General features: G+C 42.1%; 1 protein-coding gene across 3 annotated transcripts; it reads left to right on the top strand.

The window, feature by feature from the left end:
• The first annotated feature begins 7,564 nt into the window (after nt 1-7,564).
• CDCA7 (cell division cycle associated 7) lies at nt 7,565-22,033 on the top strand. 3 transcript variants are annotated; one of them, XM_050750504.1, is made up of 10 exons: nt 7,578-7,724; nt 11,439-11,564; nt 11,982-12,218; nt 15,991-16,227; nt 16,585-16,662; nt 17,610-17,804; nt 18,271-18,411; nt 19,103-19,252; nt 19,959-20,095; nt 20,771-22,033. In XM_050750504.1, exons 1-10 carry the CDS (start codon nt 7,704-7,706, stop codon nt 20,799-20,801), a joined length of 1,353 nt encoding a protein of 450 aa, XP_050606461.1. In that variant the 5' UTR covers nt 7,578-7,703; the 3' UTR covers nt 20,802-22,033. The 3 variants fall into 3 exon arrangements, with proteins under 3 accessions (XP_050606463.1, XP_050606461.1, XP_050606462.1); XM_050750505.1 differs by lacking the exon at nt 7,578-7,724 and adding an exon at nt 7,840-9,000; XM_050750506.1 differs by lacking the exon at nt 11,982-12,218 and having other exon boundaries at nt 7,565-7,724.
• The last annotated feature ends 3,273 nt before the right edge of the window (nt 22,034-25,306 follow it).

Below are 25,306 nucleotides of genomic sequence, written 5' to 3'. Positions count from 1 at the left end.
ACAGACAAAAACTTTGCCAAATGGAAAAAAGAAATTATGGAAAGGTGAACAAGTGACAGGGAAATTGTGTAAGAAGTAAGCCGAATTAGGTTTTGGCTGTAATTCAGCTTCCATAGTGTTGGAACTGACTGATTCAGTAATCAAAGCTTGACTTTCTCTTGCGCAAAGTGTTCAATGATGTTTTAACACTAGCAGTTAATATATTTCACAATAGACAATGTTCATCCACAGAAAAACAAATATTTCTTCTTGCCAAAAATGGTCAGATTTGCATTCATTTTTCCATATTCCTTTTTCTAATCAGGTGTCAGATGTCAGCAAACTGATCTACTTAAAACAATGTTGATGTACAATGAAAAACAAACATATCAATATGGCTTGGAGAGCCAGCATTTGTGAATCAAACAGCCAGGGTGATAATGGGCTGGGCCCTCCAACAGAGTGGCTTTCATCAATTGAAGCCTAACTTTAGGCCTTTTAGCTATATTGCCTTTATGCATCCTGAAAGCAGGCACTGGAGAGGTAAATCTGTAATTAGGGGTTATTTAAAACAGAGATTTGTGACCTGACAGACTGCAACCTGTCTATATCCACAAACACAGTGAAATTGCTGCAGCCCTTTGTCTCCAGGGGTATCCGGTCTATTGAAGGTCTCTGGTTTACAGGGGTGTTTGGGTTCATGTTATACTGCCTGAGAGATGGGTGTGTGGGACTGAGAGCAGCACATGAAACATAAGCATTGTTTTGAAATCTCATCTAAAAATGATACATGCTATTAGCGGTTGCATTCTTTGTCTAAAAACCAATCATTCTGAGTTAAAGTTTGACTTTAGCTTACCTCATTACACAAGTGCTCTGAACCTCACGGTCAAGTTTCAAACTTAATGATAGGAAATGGAATTCTTTGTGCAAGGGGAATAAAAGGTATAGGGAAACACAGAATCCTTAAAGTTTGTAGTAGCCCAGGGAAAGCAAAGCTCTTTAACAGGAGATTGATATTTTAGAATATTTTGAAGATTTAAAATTCCAGGGCTGGGAACGGTGGCTCATGCTTGAAATCCCAGCACTTTGAGGGGCCAGGGCAGGCAAATTGTTTGAGCCCAGGAGTTTGAGACCAGTCTGAGCAACATGATGAAACCCCCATCTCTACAAAAAATAGAAAAATTAGCCAGAGGTGGTGGCCTACATCTGTGGTCCCAGCTACTTGGGAGGCTGATGTAGGTGGACTGCCTGAGCCCAGGAAGTTGAGGCTGCAGTGAGCCATGATCATGCCACTGCACTCCAGCCTAGGTGAAAGTGAGACCCTGTCTCAAAAAAGAAAAAATGTAAAAATAAAATTCCACCTACAACCACTTTAGTTGGAAAAATAGCTAATGCATGCTGGGCTTAATGCTTAGGTGATGGGTTGCTAGGTGCAGCAAACCACCCATGGCACAGATTTTCCTGTGTAACAAACCTGCACATTACATCCTGCACATTTACCCTGGAACTTAAACAATAATTAAATTAACTCATACAAATAATACTTATAAATATAATAAGTATTTACTAAGTACCTGTTGTATTAACAACCCTCATATCAAATACTGTCTGTATAAGTATATGCTTATAAAATGTCATTTCCTTTTACCTTTTGCTGTGGCCTGTGCCATCATCTTTCCCTGAACACTGATTTTCCATGCTTATTCATTTTGTGTCTTTCATTTAAAATGAAAATATTTACCAGTGTGTGATTAATACAATGACTTAAAACCTTTATGAGGCACCTAAAATTGCAAGACAAACTTGCATTCCTATTTATAGGAACTGCATATTTAATACAACAAATATATTGATATTGATTGGCAGAACAAACTCTCCAAAACTTAAACATTTTTAAATTATTAAATGTTTCAGTTACAAAAAAAAAAAGAAAAGAAAAGAAAAAAAAAGCACAGGAAGTAAACGTGTAAAAGACACCCATGTACTAATCACTGGCATTTGCCACATTTAACAATTTGCCATATTTGCTTCTCATGGTTTTTATTTTTCAAGAAAGCACTGTTAAAGCACTGACCTTAGACAAATTAAATTTAGCAGTTTAATGGAGCAAAGAATTGCAAATCGGGGATCCCCTGAACCAGAGTAGGTTCAGAGAGGCTCTAGAGCAGCTTCATGGTGGAAAAAGATTTATGAACAGAAAAAGAAAAGTGAGGTACAGAAAACAGAAGTGAATTACACAAACAGCTGGATTGGTTACAGCTCAGGGTTTGCCTTATTTGAGTACAGCTTAAACAGTTGGTCACCCTTGATTGGCCAAAACTTGGTGGTTGGTACAAGAGTGGGTTAGTCTGTTTATACATCCAGTTGGGTTACAGTTCATTATGTATGGAGAAGCCTTTAGGCTGAACTTAAAATATGTAAGGAGGCGGCTTTAGGCTAAACTTAATTTAACAGCATTAGTGATAGCTGGGTGGTGGTGCGCAACCCATAGTCCCAGCTATGTGGGAGGCTGAAGTGGGAAGATCACTTGAGGCCAGGAGTTGGAGGCTGTAATGTGCTATGATCACACCACTGCACTCCAGCCTGGGCAACATAGCAAGACCTAGCCTTTAAAAAAAAAAGAAAAAGAAAAGAAGCATTAATAATAGAATCAAAGGCCCCACCCTTGCCTCTTTCCTCCATCTTTTCCACCTTAAGTTAACTTCTGTCCTCTTCTGCTTGTCTAGGTTTTCATACTCTCACAACTTAGGTATGTTTTGTGTTTCTAAAATTTGCATAAAGGGTACACTTTACAGATACTTTTGCTATTTGCTTTTTCATTGAACACTGTTAAGATTTCTCTACAATGATGCCAGTAAGCTATGCCATTCATTTGAACTACTGTTCAGATTCCATTGTACAAATACACCACTGTTCATGTATCCATTTCCCTTCTGAGGGGCATGCTGACTGCAGTATTTTACTGTGGTACATAATGCTAATATGAATGAACCATCCATCCCTCAAGTCCAATTAGCTCTAACTTTTATAATAATAGTATATCTTAAATCTGACTTCATCTGACCCCACAGCTATCCCAGTCCAAGCCATCATTTTCTTCTACAGGAGCCCATAGGTATCCCCCAGCTTTCACTCTTGGCTCTCCTTCAGTTTACGACCCACACAGTCCATGGGGTCGGATTGGGTCTTTCTTTTTCTCAGAATCCTTCAATGACTTCCCATTATATCTGGAATAAATTCAAAGTTCTTCCTATAGCCAAGAAGGTCCCACGTGATCTGGGCTCTCTCCCTCTTTGCCTGGCTTTCTGTAGTGTGCCTTGCTGTGCACTGCCTTACAGCCTTTGGGCCAGCTGTGCACTGTGCCTGAAACCAGCACTTTCCTCTTCTTCCTGTAGCTTCCTTCCTGACTTTGTTCATGTTCCTCATCAGGTGTCACCTTCTCAGAGAAGCCTTTCCTGTTTCTCTTATTTAAATTTGTACCTCTTTCATTTTCTATCCCCTTGTCCTGTCTTTAGCTTTCACCTTGCTTTTATTTTTCTTTGCAGAAGTTAGCACACCTGAAACTATTTTTTTTGTTGTTGTTTACTTCTGCTCTCCTACTAGAATGTAAACTTCTTGAATCACAAGTTTCTTAACAGTATCTAGAATGATGAATCCTTTTCAGAAGGTTTTCAATGGACTCTGTTCAGATCCATCAGAGGAATCACTATCTACAGCAGCTATAGACTTATGAAATATATTTCTTTTTTTTGAGACGGAATCTGGCTCTGTCGCCCAGGCTGGAGTGCAGTAGCGCGATCTCGCCTCACTGCAAGCTCTGCCTTCTGGGTTCACGCCATTCTCCTGCCCCAGCCTCCCGAGTAGCTAGGACTACAGGTGCCCACCACCACACCCGGCTAATTTTTTGTATTTTTAGTGGAGACAGGTTTCACCCTGTTAGCCAGGATGCCTGTGTCCTCAGGCATTATTTACTTGCTCGATCTCCTGACCTCGTGATCCTCCTGTCTTGGCCTCCTAAAGTGTTGGGATTACAGGTGTGAGCCACTGCGCCCGGCCATGAAATGTATTTCTTAAATAATAAGACTTCAAAGTTAAAATTACTGCCTGATCCACAAACTGCAGAGTGGATGCTGTGTTACCAGGCAAGAAAACATTCATCAATCTCCGTTAGAGCTCTTGGGTGAATAGGGGCACTGTCAATGAGCAGTAATATTTTGAAAAGAATCTTTTCTTCTGAGCAGGTCTCAACAGTGGGCTTAAAATATTCAGCAAACTACGCTGTAAACAGATGTGCTGTCATTCAGGCTTTGTTGTTCTGTTTATAGAACACAGGCAGAGTAGATGTCGCATAATTCTTAAGGAATTAAGAATTTGGAATGGTAAATGATCAATGGCTTCAATTTAAGGTTACCAGCTGCATTCATTCCTAACAAGAGGGTCCGCCTGTCCTTTGAAGCTTTAAAGTCAGACATTGACTTCTCTCTAGCTATGAAAGCCTGGATGGCATCTTCTTCCAACAGAAAGCTGTTTTGTCTACTTCGAATATCTTTTGTTTAGTGTAGCCACCTTCATCAATTATCTTAGCCAGGTCTTCTGAATAATTTGCTACTTCACCTTGTACTTTTATGTTATAGAGATGGCTTTTTCCCTTAAACCTTGTGAATCGACCTCTGCTAGCTTTCAACTTTTCTTCTGCAGTTTCCTCACCTCTCTCAGTCTTCACAGAGTTTGAAGAGAGTTAGGGCTTTACTGTGGATTAGGTTTTAGCTTAAGGGAATGTTGTGGCTGGTTTGATCTCTCCAGACCACTTAAATGTTCTCCATGTCGGCAACAAGGCTGTTTTGCTTTCTTATCGTTGGTGTGTTCACTGGAGTAGCACTTTTAATTTCCTTCAGGAACTTTTCTTTTGCATTCACAACTTGGTTGTTTGGCACAAGAGGTCTAGCTTTCTTCTTATCTCTGCTTTCAACATGCCTTCCTCACTAAGCGTAATCATTTCTAGCTTTTGATTTAAAGTGAGAGATATGTGACTCTTCTTTTCATTTCAATACTTAGAGACCATTGTAGAGTTATTAACTGGCCTAATTTCAATATTGTTCTATCTCAGTGACTGGGGGGGGGATAAGGAGAGAGAGAGAGACAGGATGGTTGGTCAGTGGAGCAGTCAGAACACATACAACATTTATTGATGAAGTCTGGCATCTTATATGGGTACAATTTGTGACTCCTCAAAATTATGACAACAGTAATAGCAAAGATCACTGATTATAGATCACCACTATGGATATAAAAATAATGAAAAAGGTGAAATATTGCAAGAATTACCAAATGACACTAAATGAGCATGCGCTTTTGGAAACATGGCACTGATAGGCTTGCTATACGTAGGGTTGCCACAAACCTTTAATTTTAAGCATAGTGCAATAAAATGAGGTATGCCTCTATTCCCAAATTGCTCAGAAAAGTTAAACATTTACATTACTAACATCATTGTGGGAGTTTCTCATATTCTTAACAGTATCTGGTCTCATCAGGCTCTTTAAGTTTTGCCAGTCTGAGTGAAATTGTATCTCCTGTGTTACAGGCATTTGAACCAGAGCAACTCCATCTTGAATAGGAGCTGGGTAAAATAAGCCTTGAGACCTGCTGGGCTGCATTCCCAGGAGGTTAAGGCATTCTATGTTATCTATGTTACAGGATGAGGTAGGAGGTCAGCAGACAGGTCATAAAGACCTTGCTGATAAAACAGGCTGCAGTAAAGAAGCTAGCCAAAACCAAGATGGTGAGGAGAGTGACCTCTGGTCGTCTTCACTGCTACACTCCCACCAGCATCATGTCAGTTTACAAATGCCATGGTAACATCAGGAAGTTCCCCTATATGGTCTAAAAAGGGGAGGCATGAATCCACCCCTTGTTTAGCATATAATCAAGAAATAACCATAAAAATGGGCAACCAGCAGCCCTCAGGCGGCTCTGTCTATGGTGTAGCCATTCTTTTATTCCTTTACTTTCTTAATAAACTTGCTTTTTCGCTTTACGGACTTGTCCTGAATTCTTTCTTGCGCAAGATCCAAGAACCCTCTCTTGGGGTCTAGATCGAGACTCCTTTCTAGTAACACTTGTTTTAATTTGCATTTTCCTGATTACTAAAAAGAGGAATAGACCAGAGATCTTATCCTTAAAACACACATACACCAAATTATTTTCTTGTGCCCCCAGGAAGAAGACTAAAAATTTCCCTATCAGAGCCTTTCACAAAGTGACTTAATCTTCCCCTGCTTCATGGGTCTAGTAATTCCAAATTCTCATATATTTAGTTTTAGTGGCACAAAATTACATTCCCAAATGTTTATTCATTCAACAAATACTTACTGAGGGCTCTGTAATTCTGTAATTTCACCACCCACCAATAGCCTCTCCTCCTGGCACTCACCTTCTAGACCTTGAGCTATTTGTCCCTCGCACAGTGGCAGAGTAATCACTGGGTAGGTGTATTTAAGAAAGGCAGGAAGACTGCTTCCAATCCATCGTCCTCGGGTATTATTTACTTGCTCAATTTTTGTATTCAGTATACCCAGAGAGGAACACAGTATGTCCATGCACACTCCTACTGCGAAGGAATTAATTATTCCCCAGAGAAAAGTTTTGAAATGAGGTGGGAAATGCGAATGTTTTTATTTCAAGCGCTTGTTTTAAATGTTGAGAGTATAATTAGTGTCTTCTAAAGAAACTAAATTTACTTTTTCTTCTAGAAGCAAGTTTTTTGCTCTTCACACACACAAAAAGCCTCACTTTATTTCATTATTTCGTTGTAATGCTAAGTTTGGTTAAAAGGGCAATGAAAAGTGTTTCCCGTTCGCACTGACTCAGGGTAGTTCTCAATTCTGAAGACAGAAAAGGTCATCAAGCCACAATTGTTAAATCTTTAGTTTCTATCCCCAACAGATAATCGTTAAAGGTTAACTATATTATAGATGTCTTCATCAAGCGGCTGCGGCTTTTCTTCTACTTTGAAAACCACAAGTCTAATATAAAACAAGTCGGCTTCCTGTGCTTTTTGGAAAGAAAGATCAGGATTTAACTATTTTTATTGCTTCAGATAATGGTGTGGTTCCCAGATAAGAGGTTACATCCAGGGGCGGTGAATTGGATTATGAAGAGTGGAGTTCGTGCTGGATTCTATGAGTTTTTAAATCTTGTAAACCGCATGCAGCAATGAAAGTGGTAAAAGCCATGGTGCGTGACCCGCGCCACCCTCGCACTGCTCTCCTTTACCGCCGAGACTCCACTTTTCCTCCGCCACTACGAGAATTCATGCAAATCAGCCAGAAAACCCCGGGGCAATACGAACCATTTTCGCGCCACTCGCTCAGGACCGTACAGCTGCGTAAGGAGAGTGGTCTCTGTAGCCCCTAAAGCGCCCCTTTCTCAAAGGGATTTTAGGAGTAGCCAAGGCTATCCTTTTAGGTCAGAATATATAGGGAGGTCATGTTTTTTCCAGGGGATCACCTAATCTTGCGCCGAGTCTGGCCGTTACCACAGCTTTCAGGACCTGTGTCCCAACGCGGGAAAGACAGCCCGAGCCCCGCCCCTCCGGGCCCGGGTCGGCGTGCCCCGCCTGCAGGCCGCGCTGATGCTGCTCCTCCTGCTGTGGGACCGCTGACCGCGCTGCTGCTCCGCTCTCCCCGCTCCAAGCGCCGACCTGGGCACCCGCCACCAGCATGGACGCTCGCCGCGTGCCGGTGAGGGCTGGGCGGGCTAACCCGAGGGGCGGGCGCGGTGGGTGCTGGACGCAGGCGGGCGCGGGCCGACCCTCTCCAACTCCGCAGCCTAGCGCTGCCTTTCAACTGGTGGCCTGCCTAGGCGTTGCCCGCTTGGGCAAGCCCCCGATTTAGTGCACCTAGAATAACTGAGGGCCATGGGGACGTTCCTGCGCGGCGTGCGCATCCGAAGTGCGGGCGGCGTGGAGACTTGAGTCGTTTGCAGGACGGCTGGCAGCGCTGGAAAGCCCTAGGCACGTGCGCCCGCCAAAGGCCGTACACCGGCCGGGAGGGCTGGCCGGTCCCGATTGTGCCTGCCGGGCAGAGCCGGCCTGCTTGCCCCCTAGGAGTTTGTCCTGCGGCGGCCCATCCTTTTTCCGCACACAACTCGGAGCCAGTGCGTGGCTCGCCGCGTCTATACCCACGCTAAGTGGGTGGCCCTTGGGCGCGCACCCCTCCCGGCAAAAGCCGCGTCCGTTTCTAACCGCTGAGGGCCAGTGCGTTGGATCGTTAAGGTCTTTCGAACCGGTCTCTTAGAACTTGGCTTGCGCACGCAGTGGGAAGCGACGGTAGTACCGGGCGGTGGTTAAGTGCATTTAAAGGGCTTGGTGGGCCAAACCGTTCGCCGACCATTTGCTCGTTTCCCACTTCCTCCACCCCCACCCCCAACCCCCAACCCCCAACCCCCTAGCCTTACTCTTAGCTGCAGGACGTTGCTCTGAATGGAACGTTACTTTTTGCTCTAACGGAAGCCAGAACGTAGGGTCGGGCTCCTGGAGAGGGTAGAAGAGTGGGGGTTGGGTGAAACGGAAGACAATGACACGTTTAAAACAAGTATCAGGGGTTTGGGACCCACGCGGGGGAGGACAGGTTCGCGGGGGTGGGTGCGATGAGGCGTGGTTTCAGGGCTGAGTGGCCGCCCCGGTGGAGCTGGGCATTGGCTTTCCGGATGTAGAAAACCATGTGTAGCTGGTCTTGGAACCTGACGTGCCTGGGTTCAAATTTGAGTCGCCATGGGACTTCAGTAATCCATTTCGCCTTCCTGAGCCTCAGTTTCCTCATTGGCTAAGTGAGAATAACGATAGCACCTATGTTGCAAAGAATTAAACCTGACCTGAAAGCGTACTTAACATAGTGCCTGGCACGAAAAACTACTATAAATGGTATTAGTTATTACTTGCCAAAGAAGTTCATCTCCGTCTTGACTGTTTGCCTTGCTGCTCTTTTGTGGCTTTTCCTCCAAAGATACATTTGCCTGGTAAATAACTCTTGGCTTGTGCTGACTTGTTAAAACTCAGCATGTATTTCTCGGACAGCACCCAATAGAATGCCGCCTTTGAGGCTGTCTGGGGCCTCTGACTGCTTGCAGGTAGATTGATGAATAAAAGATGGTAATTCCTGCAGTAATGCGAGGAGTACTGCTGTTTCTGCCCCTGTGATCTTGCAGTCTATTACACCTTCCTGGGGCCTTCAATTTCCTTATCTGGAAAATGGGATCTGAGATCCTTTTCAGTTCCCAACATTCATTGTGTCCCAGGCTGGAGTGCAGTGGCACAATCACGGCTCACTGCAGCCTACCGGCCTCAAGCAGTCTTCCCACCTCAGCCTCCCAAGTAACTGGGACTACATGTGCGCACCGCCACACTCGGCTGATTTTTGTATTTTTAGTAGAAACGGAGATTCACCATGTTCCCCAGGCTGGTCTCAAACTCGTGGGCTCCAGTGATCCTCCCACCTTGGCTTCCCAAAGCGCTGGGATTACAGGTGTGCGCCACCCTCCTACACACACACCTAACCTTTATATTTAGTAGCTCTACCCTTTACACATTGTCCTGCCTTGTTAAAAAGGCAAAAGACAAAAACTTCCTAAGATGATTGAACGGAGTTTACTTAGGGGTATAGGGATGTTGGGAGTGCCCTCATGTATTTTCAAGAGACTGAAATGCATAATGTTAGGCAAAGAAGGAGGGCAACAGCGTTCTGGTCACCTGACATCTTACATCTTAGCATATTTTGTAGAATCTGTAGCAGAGCTTGCCCTTTCAAAGTTTTCAGTATAAGGAATCACTTCTGCTATTCCATGGCCCCATTTAAGAGAATAAAAATACAGGACCTAAAGCAACACTTAAGAAATCTCGTTAAATGTTAAGAAATGACAAACCGCTATCCTTTTTTACACAAGATAGATGCCAATTGCATTTTCTGAGAGCGGTGCCAGGCTGTTCAGTATTTATGAATGAATGAAGCATTTCTATATAAGTAATTTGCACTTTATAAAAGGACTTTTAAAAACTTAAGTCTTGTATAGCAAAGGGACAGCAGAAAGAGCTGAATGACAGCCTCAAGTAATAGAGTGCTAAAATGGAATCAGGTATCCCACCTGCATTTGGAGTGCTGTTTGACCTTTAACTTGGCTCCTTGTACCATCTGTTGAAGGGTTTGATGTATTTGCTTTGTAAAGACTTGTGTGGAAATCAGGATAGCCCTCTTGATTGGAATGGGGCCTGCTTGGAAGCCTGCCATCTTGAAGTAGAGGTCCTGCCCAGTTTTTGTAGTTTGTGAAATTAGCATCACAGTACATAGCCCAAAGCTTACAAAAAATACCTCATTAGCTTGATTTTGGCTGAGGGAGAAAATCTTTCTGCCATTTTGTACTTTTGAAATTTCCTTTTAGAAGTATAGTTTAATTTAAAAAAAAAAACAGGTTGGGTTTTAGGAGTTTAGCATTAAAAACTCCTGTGGAGCTCAGTATAATGCTAAGAGCTGAAGATTAGGGGCTTATAAAGGTGGGTTGAGAGGTAGCTCTACAGATGTTTGAAAAAATTGATAAATGTCTTTATAATTTTCCTGCCAAGGGATCCCTTCTTAGAATTTGACCTGGTTTTGGCCGGGCGCGGTGGCTCACGCCGGTAATCCCAGCACTTTGGGAGGCTGAGGCGGGCGGATCTCTAGGTCAGGAGATCGAGACCATCCTGGCTAACACGGTGAAACTCCGTTTCTACTAAAAATACAAAAAATTAGCTGGGCGTGGTGGCGGACGCCTGTAGTCCCAGCTACTCGCCTGTAGTCCCAGCTACTCGGAGGGCTGAGGCAGGAGAATGGCATGAATCCAGGAGGCGGAGCTTGCAGTGAGCCAAGATCGCACCACTGCACCCCAGTCTGGGCAACAGAGCGAGCCTCTGTCTCCAAAAAAAAAAAAAAAAAAGAATTTGACCTGGTTTTAAAGATTTTTGGGTCCAGGTACAGTGGCTAATGCCTGTAATCCAAGCACTTTGGGAGGCTCAGGTGAGAGGATCGCTTGAGTCCAGGAGTTTGAGGCCAACCTGGGCAACATAGCAAGACCCCATCTCTAAAAAAATAAAATAAGTTAGCTGGGCATGGTGGCACATGCCTGTAGTCCTGTCTACTCAGGAGGCTGAGACAGGAGGCTTGCTTGAGCTCAGGAGTTCCAGGTTGCAGTAAGCCATGATCTCACCACTGTGCTTTAGCCTGGATGACAGAGCGAGATCCTGCTTCTTACAAAAAGAAGAAAGAAAAGGTTTTTTGTAGCAGTTGACAAACTTCCTTTTCTATGTAGGGTATGATAAATGGACATATCTACTCTGTGCTCTTTGAACCTACTAAACCAAAAAAATGATGTCTTTAGTTAAATAAAGTAAGCATCATGCTTAATAGGGTTGCTATTTCCATTTGCAGCAGAAAGATCTCAGAGTAAAGAAGAACTTAAAGAAATTCAGATATGTGAAGTTGATTTCCATGGAAACCTCGTCATCCTCTGATGACAGTTGTGACAGCTTTGCTTCCGATAATTTTGCAAACACGGTAAGTGCTGCCTGAGAATAAACAGAATTGAGTCTGCAGTGCTCAAAATGCCCCAGATGCTTTGTGCGTGATTAAAACTGCTTGCTTTTTGCCTACATTTCTATACAGCCGTTATGAAAATACAGTATGCACTATAATTTCATTTCACTTTTTGCTGTGGTTCTAGGTAGTAATTGTTGGAGGTAGATTAGCTACTTATTCTATCCTTTTGAAATGTCGCCTAACCTAACATGCATGATGATTTGCCATAACAACTCAGAAATCATTTGTAAACCTCTGAACCATTTTTCTTTGTAACAAAAGCTGTTCTCTTGTAGTGCACTTGTAAATGTGATTTGCTCTCTGCACGGTTTATGGAAAATTGGTTCTTGAAAAAGAAAAAAAATGCACAACCACATTTATTTATTTATTTTACAGAAACCTAAATTCAGGTCAGATATCAGTGAAGAACTGGCAAATGTTTTTTATGAGGACTCTGATAATGAATCTTTCTGCGGCTTTTCAGAAAGTGAGGTGCAAGATGTATTAGACCATTGTGGATTTTTACAGAAACCAAGGCCAGATGTCACTAACGAACTGGCCAGTATTTTTCATGCCGACTCTGACGATGAATCCTTTTGCGGTTTCTCAGAGAGTGAGATACAAGATGGAATGGTGAGTTTGAGAATTTCACCAGTTTCAAGAAGTAAGATACATTTAGAGGCATGACATATTTTTAAAAAATTTTTTCTTACGATTTTGATTTTAGTCATGCCAACAGCCTTTGTTGACCTTTTTAAAATTTTGAGTATTTTCTTCATGTCTTAGAGCAGTGTTTACTAATGTAGCTGGACTTACAAATCATGAACATTTTGTAGGCTCTGAAAATTTGGAAACTGGTAAGATAAAATTGGCCAATCTCCAGATTTTCATTACCACAAAAATCCAACCTAATCAGGAAGCACACTAGTCCTAAATATTATCTACATTTGCATTTAAGTTCAAGTGCCCAGCCCTAGTGCCTGTCATAGAGCAGACCTTTGATAAATGTTGGTCTCATAGTAGATCTGTGGCTGCATCTTGAAAACCTGTGATAACTTATGTGCAGGAGCGCCATTGCAGATAATGACATTGAGGGCCCTGCCTGCTGCTACTTTTGCTCCTTGGTTGGCTTTTCCTATGCACGCTACCTTCCTTTAACTGCTGCTGCCACTGTTGTGCTGTGCCTTGGTCCCACTCTTTCTGAGCGTACTGTTTAATTCTATACACATTCTCTCATTCCAAAGACTTTCGACAAAGGAAGCAGTGCATTTACTGATAATCAGGTGCATGCTCTTCAACTCACTGGTCTGACATGGATCCACTGCCTGAGGATCATGGTTTGAGTAACATTGATACAAGTGGCAGTCTACCTGGCCAAGGAGTGTTTTGGTCCAAATCAGTGCTTACTGGAGTTTGTTGCAGAGGGGCCAGTCTGCAGATCTGCATGTGACACAAACATTGTCAATAGCCTGAATAATTTCTGGGCAGTGTTTCAGTTCTTTGAAGATACTGTCATGATTAGTAAAATGCCAATTCATTATAATTGGTAGGAACTCATGAAAGGTTTTTGTTGTTTTGTACTCTCTAAATCCGTGGACACTAAAAGTACAAAAAGCTGTTTGTGGGCATGTAAGACTTTTTTGAGACAGGGTCTTGCACTGTCAATCAGGCTGGAGTAAGTGGTGCGATCATGGCTCACTGCAGCCTCCACCTCCTGGGCTTAAGTGATTCTCCCTCCTCAGCCTACCCAGTAACTGAGATTACAGGCATGTGCCACCCTGCCTGGGAACTTTAAAACATTTTTTGTAGAGATGTGGGCTCACTTTGTTGCTCAGGCTGTTCTCGAACTCTTGGGCCCAAGCAATCCTTCCGTCTTGGCCTCCAAAAGTACTGGGATTACAGCCATGAGCCACTTTGCTGGCCTTAATAAATATTTTAGTGTTAAAACTGGGTCTTTATAGGTGAAATTCAGGGACTTTATGGGTGATATTTTTTCTTCTCTCTTTTTTTTTTACCTGCAACCATTACCACAGTCAATTTTGGAGTACCTTTATGACCCCGAAAAATGACTCTGTACCCATTAACAGTCACTCCTTATTCCTTCCCAACACCTCTAGCTCCTGGCAACCATCAGTCTGCTTTCTGCTGTCATAGATTAGCCTGTTGTGGATATTTCATATAAATTGAATCATGATATGTGGTCTTTTGCGACTGGCTTCTTTCACTTAGGATAATGATTTCAAGGTTTATTATGTTGTGGCATGTGTTAGTTCATTTTATTGCAGAATATTCTGTTGTGTAAATCAACCACATTTGATTTACCCATTCATCAGTTGATGGATAAGTGGGTTGTTTGCACTTTTTTGGCTATTATGAATAATGCTACTGTGAACATTCGTGTACAAGTTTTTGTGTAGATATATACTCTTAGGTATGTACATAGGAGTAGAATTGTGGTTCATGTAGTAACTGTTTAACATTTTGAGAAATAGACAAAGTGGCTATACCAGTTTACATTCCTACCAGCAGTGTGTGAGGGTTACAATTTCTCCAAATTTTTGCTAATAGTTTTTTTAATTTTCCTTTTGCTTTTTTTTTTTTTTTTTTTTTTTTGAGACAGAGTCTCACTCTGTCACCCAGGCTGGAGTACAGTGGCACAATTTTGGCTCACCACAATCTCCGCCTCCTGGGTTCAAGCGATTCTTGTGTCTCAGCCTCCGAGTAGCTGGGACTACAGGCGCGTGCCACCACACCCGACTAATTTTTTATATTTTTAGTAGAGACGGGGTTTTGCCGTCTTGGCCAGGCTGGTCTCGAACTCCTGACCTCAGGTGATCTGCCCATCTCAGCCTCCCAAAGTGCTGGGATTACAGATGTGAGCCACCATACCCGGCCTTCTTTTGCTTTTTAGCTCTACTATGAAGTGGTTGGTGTCTCATTATGTTTTGTGTGTGGGTTTTTTTGTTGTTGTTGTTTTGTTATTGTTTTTGTTTTTGTTTTTTTTGGAGACGGAGTCTTGCTCTGTAGCCCAGACTGGAGTGCAGTGGCATGATCTCAGCTCACCGCAACCTCCGCCTCCTGGGTTCAAGCGATTTTCTTGCCTCAGCCTCCCAAGTAACTGGGATTACAGGCGTGTGTCACTGTGCCTGGCTAATTTTTGTATTTTTAGTAGAGATGGGGTTTCACCATGCTGGCCAGGCTGGTGTCCAACTCCTGATGTCAGGTGATCTGCCTGCCCCGGCCTCCCAAAACACTGGGATTACAGGCGTGAGCCACTGCGCCTGGCCTCTCATTATGATTTTGATTTATATTACCCTATGGCTAATTTGGATAAATTTTTAATGATGAAAACCTATATTACTTTTGGAATCTGGAAATATTTTTATTTTGAGCTTCTGAAAGTAGATTAGAGAAGTACCTAGAGAAGTCAAATTTATAGACAGAAAATAGGATGATGGTTGCCAGGGGCGGAGGGAAAGAGGGAATGGGGAATTACTGTTTAATGGGTATGAGGGAGTTTTAGTTGGAGAAGATGATAACATTCTGGAGATGGATGGTGGTGATGGCTGCACAACAATGTGCATGTATTTAATGCCATTGACCTGTGCACTTAGAAATGGTTAACATGATAAATCTTATGTATATTTTATTATATGATTTTGTAAAGTAGAAAATTGAGATATGTTAATATAATTTAATATTGCCATCAACATTGAGGCCATATTTATAGGGGAACACATTTTTTTCCCCCTTTTTTTTTTTTTTTTCCCTCAAGACAGGGTCTGGCTCTGTCACCCAGGCCTGGCGTACAGTAGCACGAACACGGCTCACTGAGCCTCTGCCACCTGGGTTCAAGCCATTCTCCCACCTCAGCCTTCCAAGTAGCTGGGACCACAGGCGTGCGCCACCATGCCCAGCTAATTTTTGTATTTTTTTTGGCAGAGATGGGGTTTCACCATGTTGCCCAGGCTGGTCTCGAACTCCTGGGCTCAAGTGTTTCACCCGCCTTGGCCTCCCAAAGTGCTGGGATTACAGACGTGAGCCACTGCACCCAGCCAGGAGAACACATTTGTTCTTGTCAGAATTCTTTTAAAATACATAAAGATCTGTTTTTAAAGAAATGAAAAGTAGGTGGTAGGAATTTTAACATTTAAAAGGCTCAGACCCACAGGCCTAGGGACTGTGAAAATAGCTTATAGCAGTGTGGTCCAGATAGGCTGCATGGAATTAAACTGCATTCTGTTGATTGTTGTACTCTTTGTAGTTCCTGATTTTGTTACCCAGAGGTGTCAATGTTCAGTTAAAATTCATTTCAGACAAGTGTCTCGTTCAGAAGGGACTTTGTAGTCATACTGATGAAGCTTGTCTGCTGATCAAGTCCTAATGACTCCATTGTTGTGATTAGAGGCTGCAGTCAGTTCGGGAAGGCTGTAGGACCCGCAGCCAGTGCAGGCACTCTGGACCTCTCAGGGTGGCGATGAAGTTTCCAGCACGAAGTACTAGGGGAGCAACCAACAAAAAAGCAGAGTCCCCCCAGCCCTCAGAGAATTCTGTGACTGATTCCAACTCCGATTCAGAAGATGAAAGTGGCATGAATTTTTTGGAGAAAAGGGCTTTAAATATAAAGCAAAACAAAGCAATGGTAGGTATCTGACTTTGTGTTAGAATTAATTTTTCCTCTCTAAGCGACTCATTGCTTAAATCTGTTCTATCACACAAAAAAGTTATTTTTTTCTGTTACATGAATAAAAAGTTACTTTTGTTTACCTGTGAAGTCTTCAATGTGTGCCTCAAAATGTGTTTCCTTCCCTGAACTCCTTTTTTGTAATCTGTTAAAGGCCTGGTTAAGTGTATAGGGGAAATCAGAAACTTTGAATGTGTCAACTTACTTTCAGATTTCAAACCAGGAGATGTACTTCAGTATTTTCAAGAAGTTAGTTGCTCATTTTCAGCAGTTATTCTAAGCCAATGATATCAGTTTAATTTTCTCCCTTTTTAGCTTGCAAAACTCATGTCTGAATTAGAAAGCTTCCCTGGCTCGTTCCCTGGAAGACATCCCCTCCCAGGCTCCGACTCAGTAAGTCCCAGTCCTTGTTTATATACAGTAGTGTTTTTGGCACACGTAAGGTAGATCTGTGTTGTATTTAAAAATCTAATTTCTTTATTTGTGTGGCCTTCTAGACAAACGAAGGGGACCTAGAGGAAACCCCCTGACAGATCTCTGGATGATCCTCCTTGAATCCTGGGTAGTTTGGTCTCTCCTTGCTGTGCTCCTGTGGCACTAAACCCCTTTTGATTGGTTATTTCTTTCCTTCCCAACTAGACTAAGCCCCTCACTAGGTAATTAGTCAACTAGACTAATTAGTCAACTAGACTAATTACCTGCCCTCATGGGCAGGTAATGGAGATCAAAAATTTTTTTCTCTTCTCCAGTGTGAGCACATTCCTCCTACATGGTAGATGTGCAATAGATGTTTTTAAAATTGGAGAATGAAAATAGAATAAGAAAATCACAATTTCTTATCAAGTCATAGCTGGGTATCATACAATTGCATTCTGAAGAATTCTACAACTCAGGGAGATTTGGTGTGTCTGCTGTGATAGAAAAGATTTCTTTTTCCTGCCTTCCCCTGAGGAAAGGAAAGATGGAAAGAGGGAAACCATACAGATATCCCTCTATTGTGCAATGTAGAAACTGAATGTGTTTCTACAGGGTCAAGAGACATCAGAGAAAACATTTTTTTTTTAGAAGAGAAGATCATTTCTTACATCTTCATTAAGTAAAAGAATAAATAGCTCATCTCTCAAGTTGAAAGAAACTGGGCTTGGTGTTACAAAAGCAAAATAAAGATAGCCATATAGGTTTTAGGCTCATTTTGCCATGCATGATGTAAATGACAAAGAAAATGAAAAAATAGAGCTCTCTTTACTTAAAACATCCTTAAGGAGAAGGTATGAATTCCCCAAAGTACTACTTCTCTTTATTGTGGAATAAATGGATTCCCTTATGCGTGCTTTGTTTAGCAATCGAGGAGACCGCGAAGGCGTACATTCCCGGGTGTTGCTTCCAGGAGAAACCCCGAACGGAGAGCTCGTCCTCTTACCAGGTCAAGGTCCCGGATCCTCGGGTCCCTTGACGCTCTACCCATGGAGGAGGAGGAGGAAGAGGATAAGTACATGTTGGTGAGAAAGAGGAAGACCATGGATGGCTACATGAACGTGAGTTCTTTGCATTGGTACTTGCTCTTCTGATTCTCATCTTCAGTAGGCCTGGCATCGTACACAGCACAGGTACATACACATCCTCAACACCAGGAGTTCCATAGTAAATGTTTTTCTCTAACCATTCACAATTGTAAACGTCACATAAGCTTACTTGGTAATTTTATTAGCAGGTGAGAATTGGGTTTTCTTCATCTCTTCTTAATTGCAGGCATCGTTTCCAAAATGTCCAGTTATGGCTACAGTAAGCATATGGCCAGTTTTTCTACCATTAGCTCTAGGAGAGATTTCCAGGTTGAAGTTCGTGAGAAGAAATTACAAGTCAAGTATCTGAGATTCAGAGCTGGGGAGAGCCAGTTTTGAATCTCTGTTTCATATTTGAATCTCTAGTTCTCAGTTTTGAATCTCTTTCAATCAGTTTTTCAGTTTTTAAGCTCTGTGTTTTGTATTCCTCGTGATGCAGGAAGATGACCTGCCCAGAAGTCGTCGCTCCAGATCATCCATGACCCTTCCGCATATAATTCGCCCAGTGGAAGAAATTACAGAGGAAGAGTTGGAGAACATCTGCAGCAACTCTCGAGAGAAGATATATAACCGTTCACTGGTGAGAGCCTCTCAATTACACCTGAGAATGTAAACATCTGTGAGAGGAAGAGAGCTTCTGTCCCTAAGTGTTGCCCAGGATCTAAAGGGCTTAGCATGTGAAATCTGTGCCTATATGTTTTTTTCACACAAGGAAGGAAAAGTTTTAAGTATCCCTGGGATTTAGCCCTCTTTTCACAGTGGAATTATCTGCTTAGTAAGTCTGTAGTCGTGGTAAATCTTTTCTCCTAATTTAGAAATCAATTCATTCAACATATATTTATTGCATATCTATTATGTGTGTATGCATAGCTAGGTGCTGGGGTGTGGTGGTGCACCGAAGATAAAAATGGATTTGGGTAGGTTATTTTTTAATAAGACCTTTTCTTAAAGGAAAGTGGTTTTACCACACCAGGCCAAGTTTTATGTTTTTAGTGGAGATGGGGTTTTGCCATGTTGCCCAGGCTGGTCTCAAACTCCTTGGCTCAAGCGATCACTCTCCTCAGCCTCCCAGAATGCTGGGATTACAGGTGTGAGCCACTGCACCTGGTTGAGTTATTTTTCATACCCTGGCATGTACATGTGTATACAGAGATTGACAGACAAAATGTAAGACTATACTACGAAGAGGGACATTCTGTAAATATGCCATTTTCTCTGTTAAAAAGCAGTGGCTTTTTGTTTTTTGTTTTTTCTTAATTGCTTATTTGTAGGGCTCTACTTGTCATCAATGCCGTCAGAAGACTATTGATACCAAAACAAACTGCAGAAACCCAGACTGCTGGGGCGTTCGAGGCCAGTTCTGCGGCCCCTGCCTTCGAAACCGTTATGGTGAAGAGGTCAGGGATGCTCTACTGGATCCGGTAGGTGCCTGCCAGGGGTTGGTCCTGTGGGCTTGAAGGTCAATCACAAACTGTGATGAGGCCAGAAAAAGGCATTGGTGAAGGGGTGGAGCCCTTTCTGTTACAGGATGCTCTTTTTTTTTTTTTTTTTTTTTTTTTTTTTAGATGGAGTCGCATTCTGTTGCCAGGCTGGAGTGCAGTGTTGTGATCTCAGCTCACTGCAACCTCTGCCTCCTGGGTTCAAGCGATTATCCTGCCTCAGCCTCCCAAGTAGCTGGGACTATAGGTGCACGCCACCATACCCAGCTAATTTTTGTATTTTTAGTAGAGACGGGGTTTCACCACGTTGGCCAGGATGGTCTTGATCTCTTGACCTCGTGATCCACCCGCCTCAGCCTCCTAAAGTGCCGGGATTACAGGTTTGAGGCACCACACCCATTCCAGGGTGCTCTTAATTCAGAACACAAATGAATTCAGAGTGATGGTGCTGCATAGGCATGAGCCGCTTCCACCATACTCAGGTCTGAACTGTCCCTGGGAAGTTGCTGCTCCATTTATTCCTGGTAGCTGCTTGTAACTTCCACTGCTGGAAGGAAGCATCAGGCATGACTAATGCATATTAATCATATAAATTTTTAACCGTAAAGAAGGGGTTAAATGTAATGTAGATAAGTTGGTGGGGAGGTAAGGTTTAACTGAATTGTGCCGTTTGACAATCCTCCTTCAGAACTGGCGTTGCCCGCCTTGTCGAGGAATCTGCAACTGCAGTTTCTGCCGGCAGCGAGATGGACGGTGTGCGACTGGGGTCCTTGTGTATTTAGCCAAATACCATGGCTTTGGGAATGTGCATGCCTACTTGAAAAGGTAGTGGGTGTTTTTTTTCTCTTCCACATCCGAATCTTATATTCATTTATATCTTAATGAAAAGATGACAGATGTCGGCCGGGCGCGGTGGCTCAAGCCTGTAATCCCAGCACTTTGGGAGGCCGAGACGGGCGGATCACGAGGTCAGGAGATCGAGACCATCCTGGCTAACACAGTGAAACCCCGTCTCTACTAAAAATACAAAAACTTAGCCGGGCGAGGTGGCAGGCGCCTGTAGTCCCAGCTACTCGGGAGGCTGAGGCAGGAGAATGGCGTGAACCCGGGAGGCGGAGCTTGCAGTGAGCTGAGATCCGGCCACTGCACTCCAGCCTGGGTGACAGAGCGAGACTCCGTCTCAAAAAAAAAAAAAAAAAAAAAAAAAAAAAGAAAAAGATGACAGATGTCAGAAGAGTGGTTATGTCTGGCGGGGTGGAGACTGACTGGAAAGGGGCACGCAGGAACGGATGAGAACGTTTTCTGTCTTCACTTAGGTGGTGGTAACCCAGGTGGGTGGGTGTGTATGAAAAAGTCAGATTATATACTTGAAGATGTGTACACTTGACCATAGTGATGTTACAACACAACAAAAATGTTTTTAAAAATGAATTAGGCTTTCAAAAGAGAATTCTTTGGTTGAAAACTATGTCCTGACACGTTTCCTTTTGTCTTTCACAGCCTGAAACAGGAATTTGAAATGCAGGCATAATATCTGGAAAATTTGCTGCCTGCCTTCTACTTCTCAAATCTTTCTTATAAAAGTTTCCAATTTTTTCACTGAAACCTGAGTTAAGAATCTTGATGATCAGCCTGTTTCCTAAGAAACTCCAATTAAGTTAATCTTAGTAGACATGTGTTTCTGGAGCATCACGGAAGGTATATTACTAGTTACACTTTGCCCTCCTGCAGTTTCTTCTCTGTTCCCAACCCCCATCTCATAGCATCCCCCTCTATTTCCAATGCCCCTCTCCAACCACTTAGTTTTTGAATTTCTTTTAAATTACAGTTTTATGAAAGCATATTTTATTTACTTGGTGTTGAAATAGCCCTCATAAAACCTAAGCACTTGGAAACACAATAAAAGTATTAACTAACTAGATCTATTGAATTTCAGAGAAGAACCTTGTAACTTGTTTACACAAAAACAAGTATGATTTAGCATTCATACTAGTTGAAATTTTTAATATAATCAAGGCACAAAAGTCTTAAAACCATGTGGAAAAATTAGGTAATTATTGCAGATTGATGCCTCTCAATCCCATGTATTGCGCTTATGTTACAAGTTGTTATCACAGTTGAGACTTAATTTCTCCTAATTTCTTCTGCCTGAAGGGTAAGTGGTGCATCCAGCTTACACAATCATGATTCAAAGGTTGGTGGGCAATGTAATACTTTAAAAGTATGATGGAAGAGCTATCTGGAAATTATGAGTAGGCTGAATTTTCGGTACAAAACTTTAGTATAATTGTAGTTTGCAAAGTTTATTTCAGTTCACATGTAAGGTATTGGAAATAAATTCTTGGACAATTTTGCATGGAAACTTGATATTAAAAACTAGTCAGTGGTTCTTTGCAGTTTCTTGAAAATTTATAAACCAGGCACAAGGTTCAATTTAGATTTTAAGCACTTTTATAACAATGAGAAGTGCCTTTTTGGAGATGTAACTTTCCGCAGTTTGTTAATCTGACATCTCTGCCAGTCGAGCTTCTGGGCAGATTTCCTGTGTCAGTGTTCCCACTCCTTGTTGCATTAATCAAGTTATTTGGTAAAGGCGGAATCTAAGTGTTTGTATGTCCCAATGTACTTGCATGTGTAAACCATTGCTGTGCCATTCAATGTTTGATGTGTAATTGGACCTTGAATCGATAAGTGTAAATACAGCTTTTGATTTGTGATGCTTTTATACAAAAGTTTATTTTAATAATAAAATGTTTGTTCTAACTTGTCTGCTTTTTTAAAAATAATCTTACTGTACTTCTAATTTTTTTCTCATATTTAAATAAAAGGCCATTTCCACCTTTTCTAAAAATGTCTGCCTTTTGACTGAAGTTTCTGAAGTTCTAAGGTCAGCTTATTTGGAAGGACCTCACTAGGTGACAGGACTGATACCTATGATCAGAAAATGGGCTGAGATCACCACAGTGCCTGATAGAAAACAATACGTGCCCATGAAGTTTTGTAGTGTTTTCCTTTGTGTTGTGCTTTGCAATCCCTGGCTTACTTTTATCAACCATTCAAACATACATTAAATGCATGCTGTACATTGAGGCTTGTTCCAGGACTGTGAGAATCAAAACAAAGGCATGGTCTAAAAGCTCTCATAGCCCAGTGCTTTTTTTATTATTTTTTGTAGAGACAGGTCTTCTGTGTTGCTCAGGCTGGTTTCAAACTCCTAGACTCAAGTGATCCTTCTGTCTCGGCCTCCCAAAGTGCTAAGATTACAGGCAAGAGCCACCACCACACTGGCTGTCCAATTCTTTAGACCAGGGGTTGGCAAACTATAGCCTGTGGGCTACATGCTGCTGCAGCCTTTATTCATATGGCATATGAACTAAGTATTTTTTTTTTTTCATTTGTAAAGGGTTGTTAGATAAGCAGAGACAGTATGGTTCACAAAACCTAAGATATTTACAACCTGGCACTTTACAGAAAAAGTTTACTGTGTCTGCTCTAGAGTTATCTGAGAAGCCATGTTTACCTCCTACGCATTTGGGGAGAAGAGCAAGCTAAATGAAGTACAACTGGTATTCTATGTAGATCTAAAAGAAATCAGTAACTTTGTTTTTGTAAACTTTTTGGGTCTTAACCCAAATTATAATCCAACCTTATTGGATATGTAATTGGGAAGCTTAAATGTTTAGAGTTTATATAAATTGACGCTTATTTGGAAAAGTTTAGGTGTTACCATGTTTTAATAGAAAGTAGAGCTAATGTGGTTTTCATTAAAAATTAACTAACAGTTGATTTGGATGCCTTATCCTTAAAGGATTTACAATCTAATGGAACTAAGACGAAAACCCAAAAATAATGTTCTCAGCAGGAATGAAGGGAAAAAAACATGGGTCAGCTCCTGGGTTTTGTGATGATCCCATTTTATAATAAGGAGCCTTAGGTCAGTTGCCCAGCCTCAGCCTCGACTGTGGGAGCCCATGGGGCCCACTGCAGAGCTCCACAGGCCATCCTGAGTGGAGAGAACTCCAGTTTTCACAGCTAACTGTGAAAAGTGGTGTTGGGGTGGCTGTGCCGCAGGAACTGCTTTCATACTTGTTTCTTCAACCTGAGGTAGAGTTTTCTGAGGTAGAGATGGTATCTACATTTTGATTCTTACTTAGGAGTTAAGAAATGAAATACGAACTAAAAAGGCTTTCACAATGAAGGGCAAAGGCGGCAGTTAGAGGGTTCTGCTGGAGGCTTTTGTTTTTGTTTTGTTTTGCTTTTAGAAGAAAGTGAGAGGGGACTTCCTATTGCCCCAGCAAGGAAATGGGGTCACTGGGAGAATGGAACTAGAGGTCTCAGTGCTTTAGGAGGAGATGAGAGTATGGGGACAGTGTTAGGTACTCAGTCCTGAGGGGAATAGGAGGTTTTATGTTAATGCTAACCTCACAGGTGTCTGAAAGGATGGGGCAGTAAATCCAGGTAAGTTGAGAAAAATGCCCAGTATCACAGAACTCCAAAGAGGCAAAGCTAGGCCAAACACCAGGGAGAGGACTTTATTCTTTTTTTTCCCCTCTTTAAGCTGACTTTGCCTTAGGAGTCAAAGAAGAAGAGCGGGTTGATCAGGTTCTGGCAAGGAGAACAAGGACATCTTGGGTGCTAGGTGCAGCCTGGCTGATGTGGCTTACTGTAGAAACCCTGCTGAATGAGGAGGCTGGCAGGGCTGGAAGGCGTCTGAGCGCTTGTGTGGATCAGGGGGTTGCACTGGAGGTGAAGATGGGTGGAGAGCAGGTTCAGAAGGAATGAGGCGGTGGGACAGTAGGAAACCAGGACCTTTGATGATCCTGCATGGATAGAAACCCCTGAGGTTTTAACTGAAGGGCATGGGAATCCTGTGGGTGAAGAGGACTCATTAGATAACTACAAGGTTGGGGAAGGAGGAGGAAAAGCAGAGGGCAAGAAAACTTCCTAGGAGCTGTTGCTGTGAGACAACGAAGAGGGACTAGAGCTTGGGGTGGCAGTAAAGAGCCAGGAATCTGACTGGTACTGTAAGGGATGGACTCCTGATTGCAGAGGAGCTGGCACATTCCAGAGAAAGTCCTTTATCCATTATAACATCCAGGTGATGAAAGCATTTGAAGGAAGGAGCATGCAAAAGAAATACCACTCAAAGCTGAAAGCCATGAACATTTTGTTTTTTTCCAATCTGTGTTTTGTTTTATATGGTAGCACTTAAACTACATGTGCAACTATTAGCATTAAAATTTGGCCCCAGTGTCGTCTTTGGTAGCTTTTTGTTTTCTGGTAAGATCCAACATTACAGGCTCACTCTTGCATATTCTCTACCCTAAGCCTGGAGTCGGCCATTTCTCCCAAGTGCTTTGTTTTCAAAACACATTTCTTTTATATCTATCTATTAATTTTTAGTATATTTGTGTATATATACATATATACACATGCATACATATGCTTATACATACTGGTATTTATATGTAAAATTAATAGTCATGTGGCTATGTACATGGCTTAAGAATTATATATGTATATAGTATAATATAATACAGAATATAAAATTACATATTAAATTATGTAATATAAAAATATATTAAATATATACAATATAAAATTCTGTAACAAAATTATAATTATATAGTAATACAGAATTACAGTACATACAATATGGCTTCAGTATTATTAGGCTGAGCGTGGTTGGCTCATACCTGTAATCCCAGCACTTTGGGAGGCTGAGGCAGGAGGATTGCTTGAGCCCAGGAGTTCAAAACCATCCTGGGCAACATAGTGAGACCCTGTCTCTCTACAAGAAATAAAAAATTAGGCCCTGATTTTAAACATGTAAACATTATATATATAATTTTTACCCTCCTATTGACTTTCAGATAAATGGTAGCATACTGCTTACTGCATACTTATTTTTACCCTGCCTTTTTCACTTAACTATATATATGGGAGATAAACACAATTTTATTATACAAAGAATTCCAGCCAGGAGCAGTGGCTCACGCCTGTAATCCCAGCACTTCGAGAGGCCAAGGGGGTGTG

The sequence above is a fragment of the Macaca thibetana genome, chromosome 12, assembly GCF_024542745.1.
Source record: "Macaca thibetana thibetana isolate TM-01 chromosome 12, ASM2454274v1, whole genome shotgun sequence".
Lineage (NCBI taxonomy): Eukaryota > Metazoa > Chordata > Mammalia > Primates > Cercopithecidae > Macaca > Macaca thibetana.
The sequence above is the reverse complement of the archived record's forward strand: the minus strand, read 5'-3'. Positions and strand labels throughout refer to the sequence as shown.

Excerpts from the sequence above, each read along its gene's own strand:
- CDCA7 (XM_050750504.1), top strand. The coding sequence starts at position 7,704 with ATGGACGCTCGCCGCGTGCCG. Across the intron at positions 11,565-11,981 it reads CCGATAATTTTGCAAACACG|AAACCTAAATTCAGGTCAGA; the intron begins GTAAGTGCTGCC and ends TTTATTTTACAG. Across the intron at positions 19,253-19,958 it reads GGGATGCTCTACTGGATCCG|AACTGGCGTTGCCCGCCTTG; the intron begins GTAGGTGCCTGC and ends ATCCTCCTTCAG.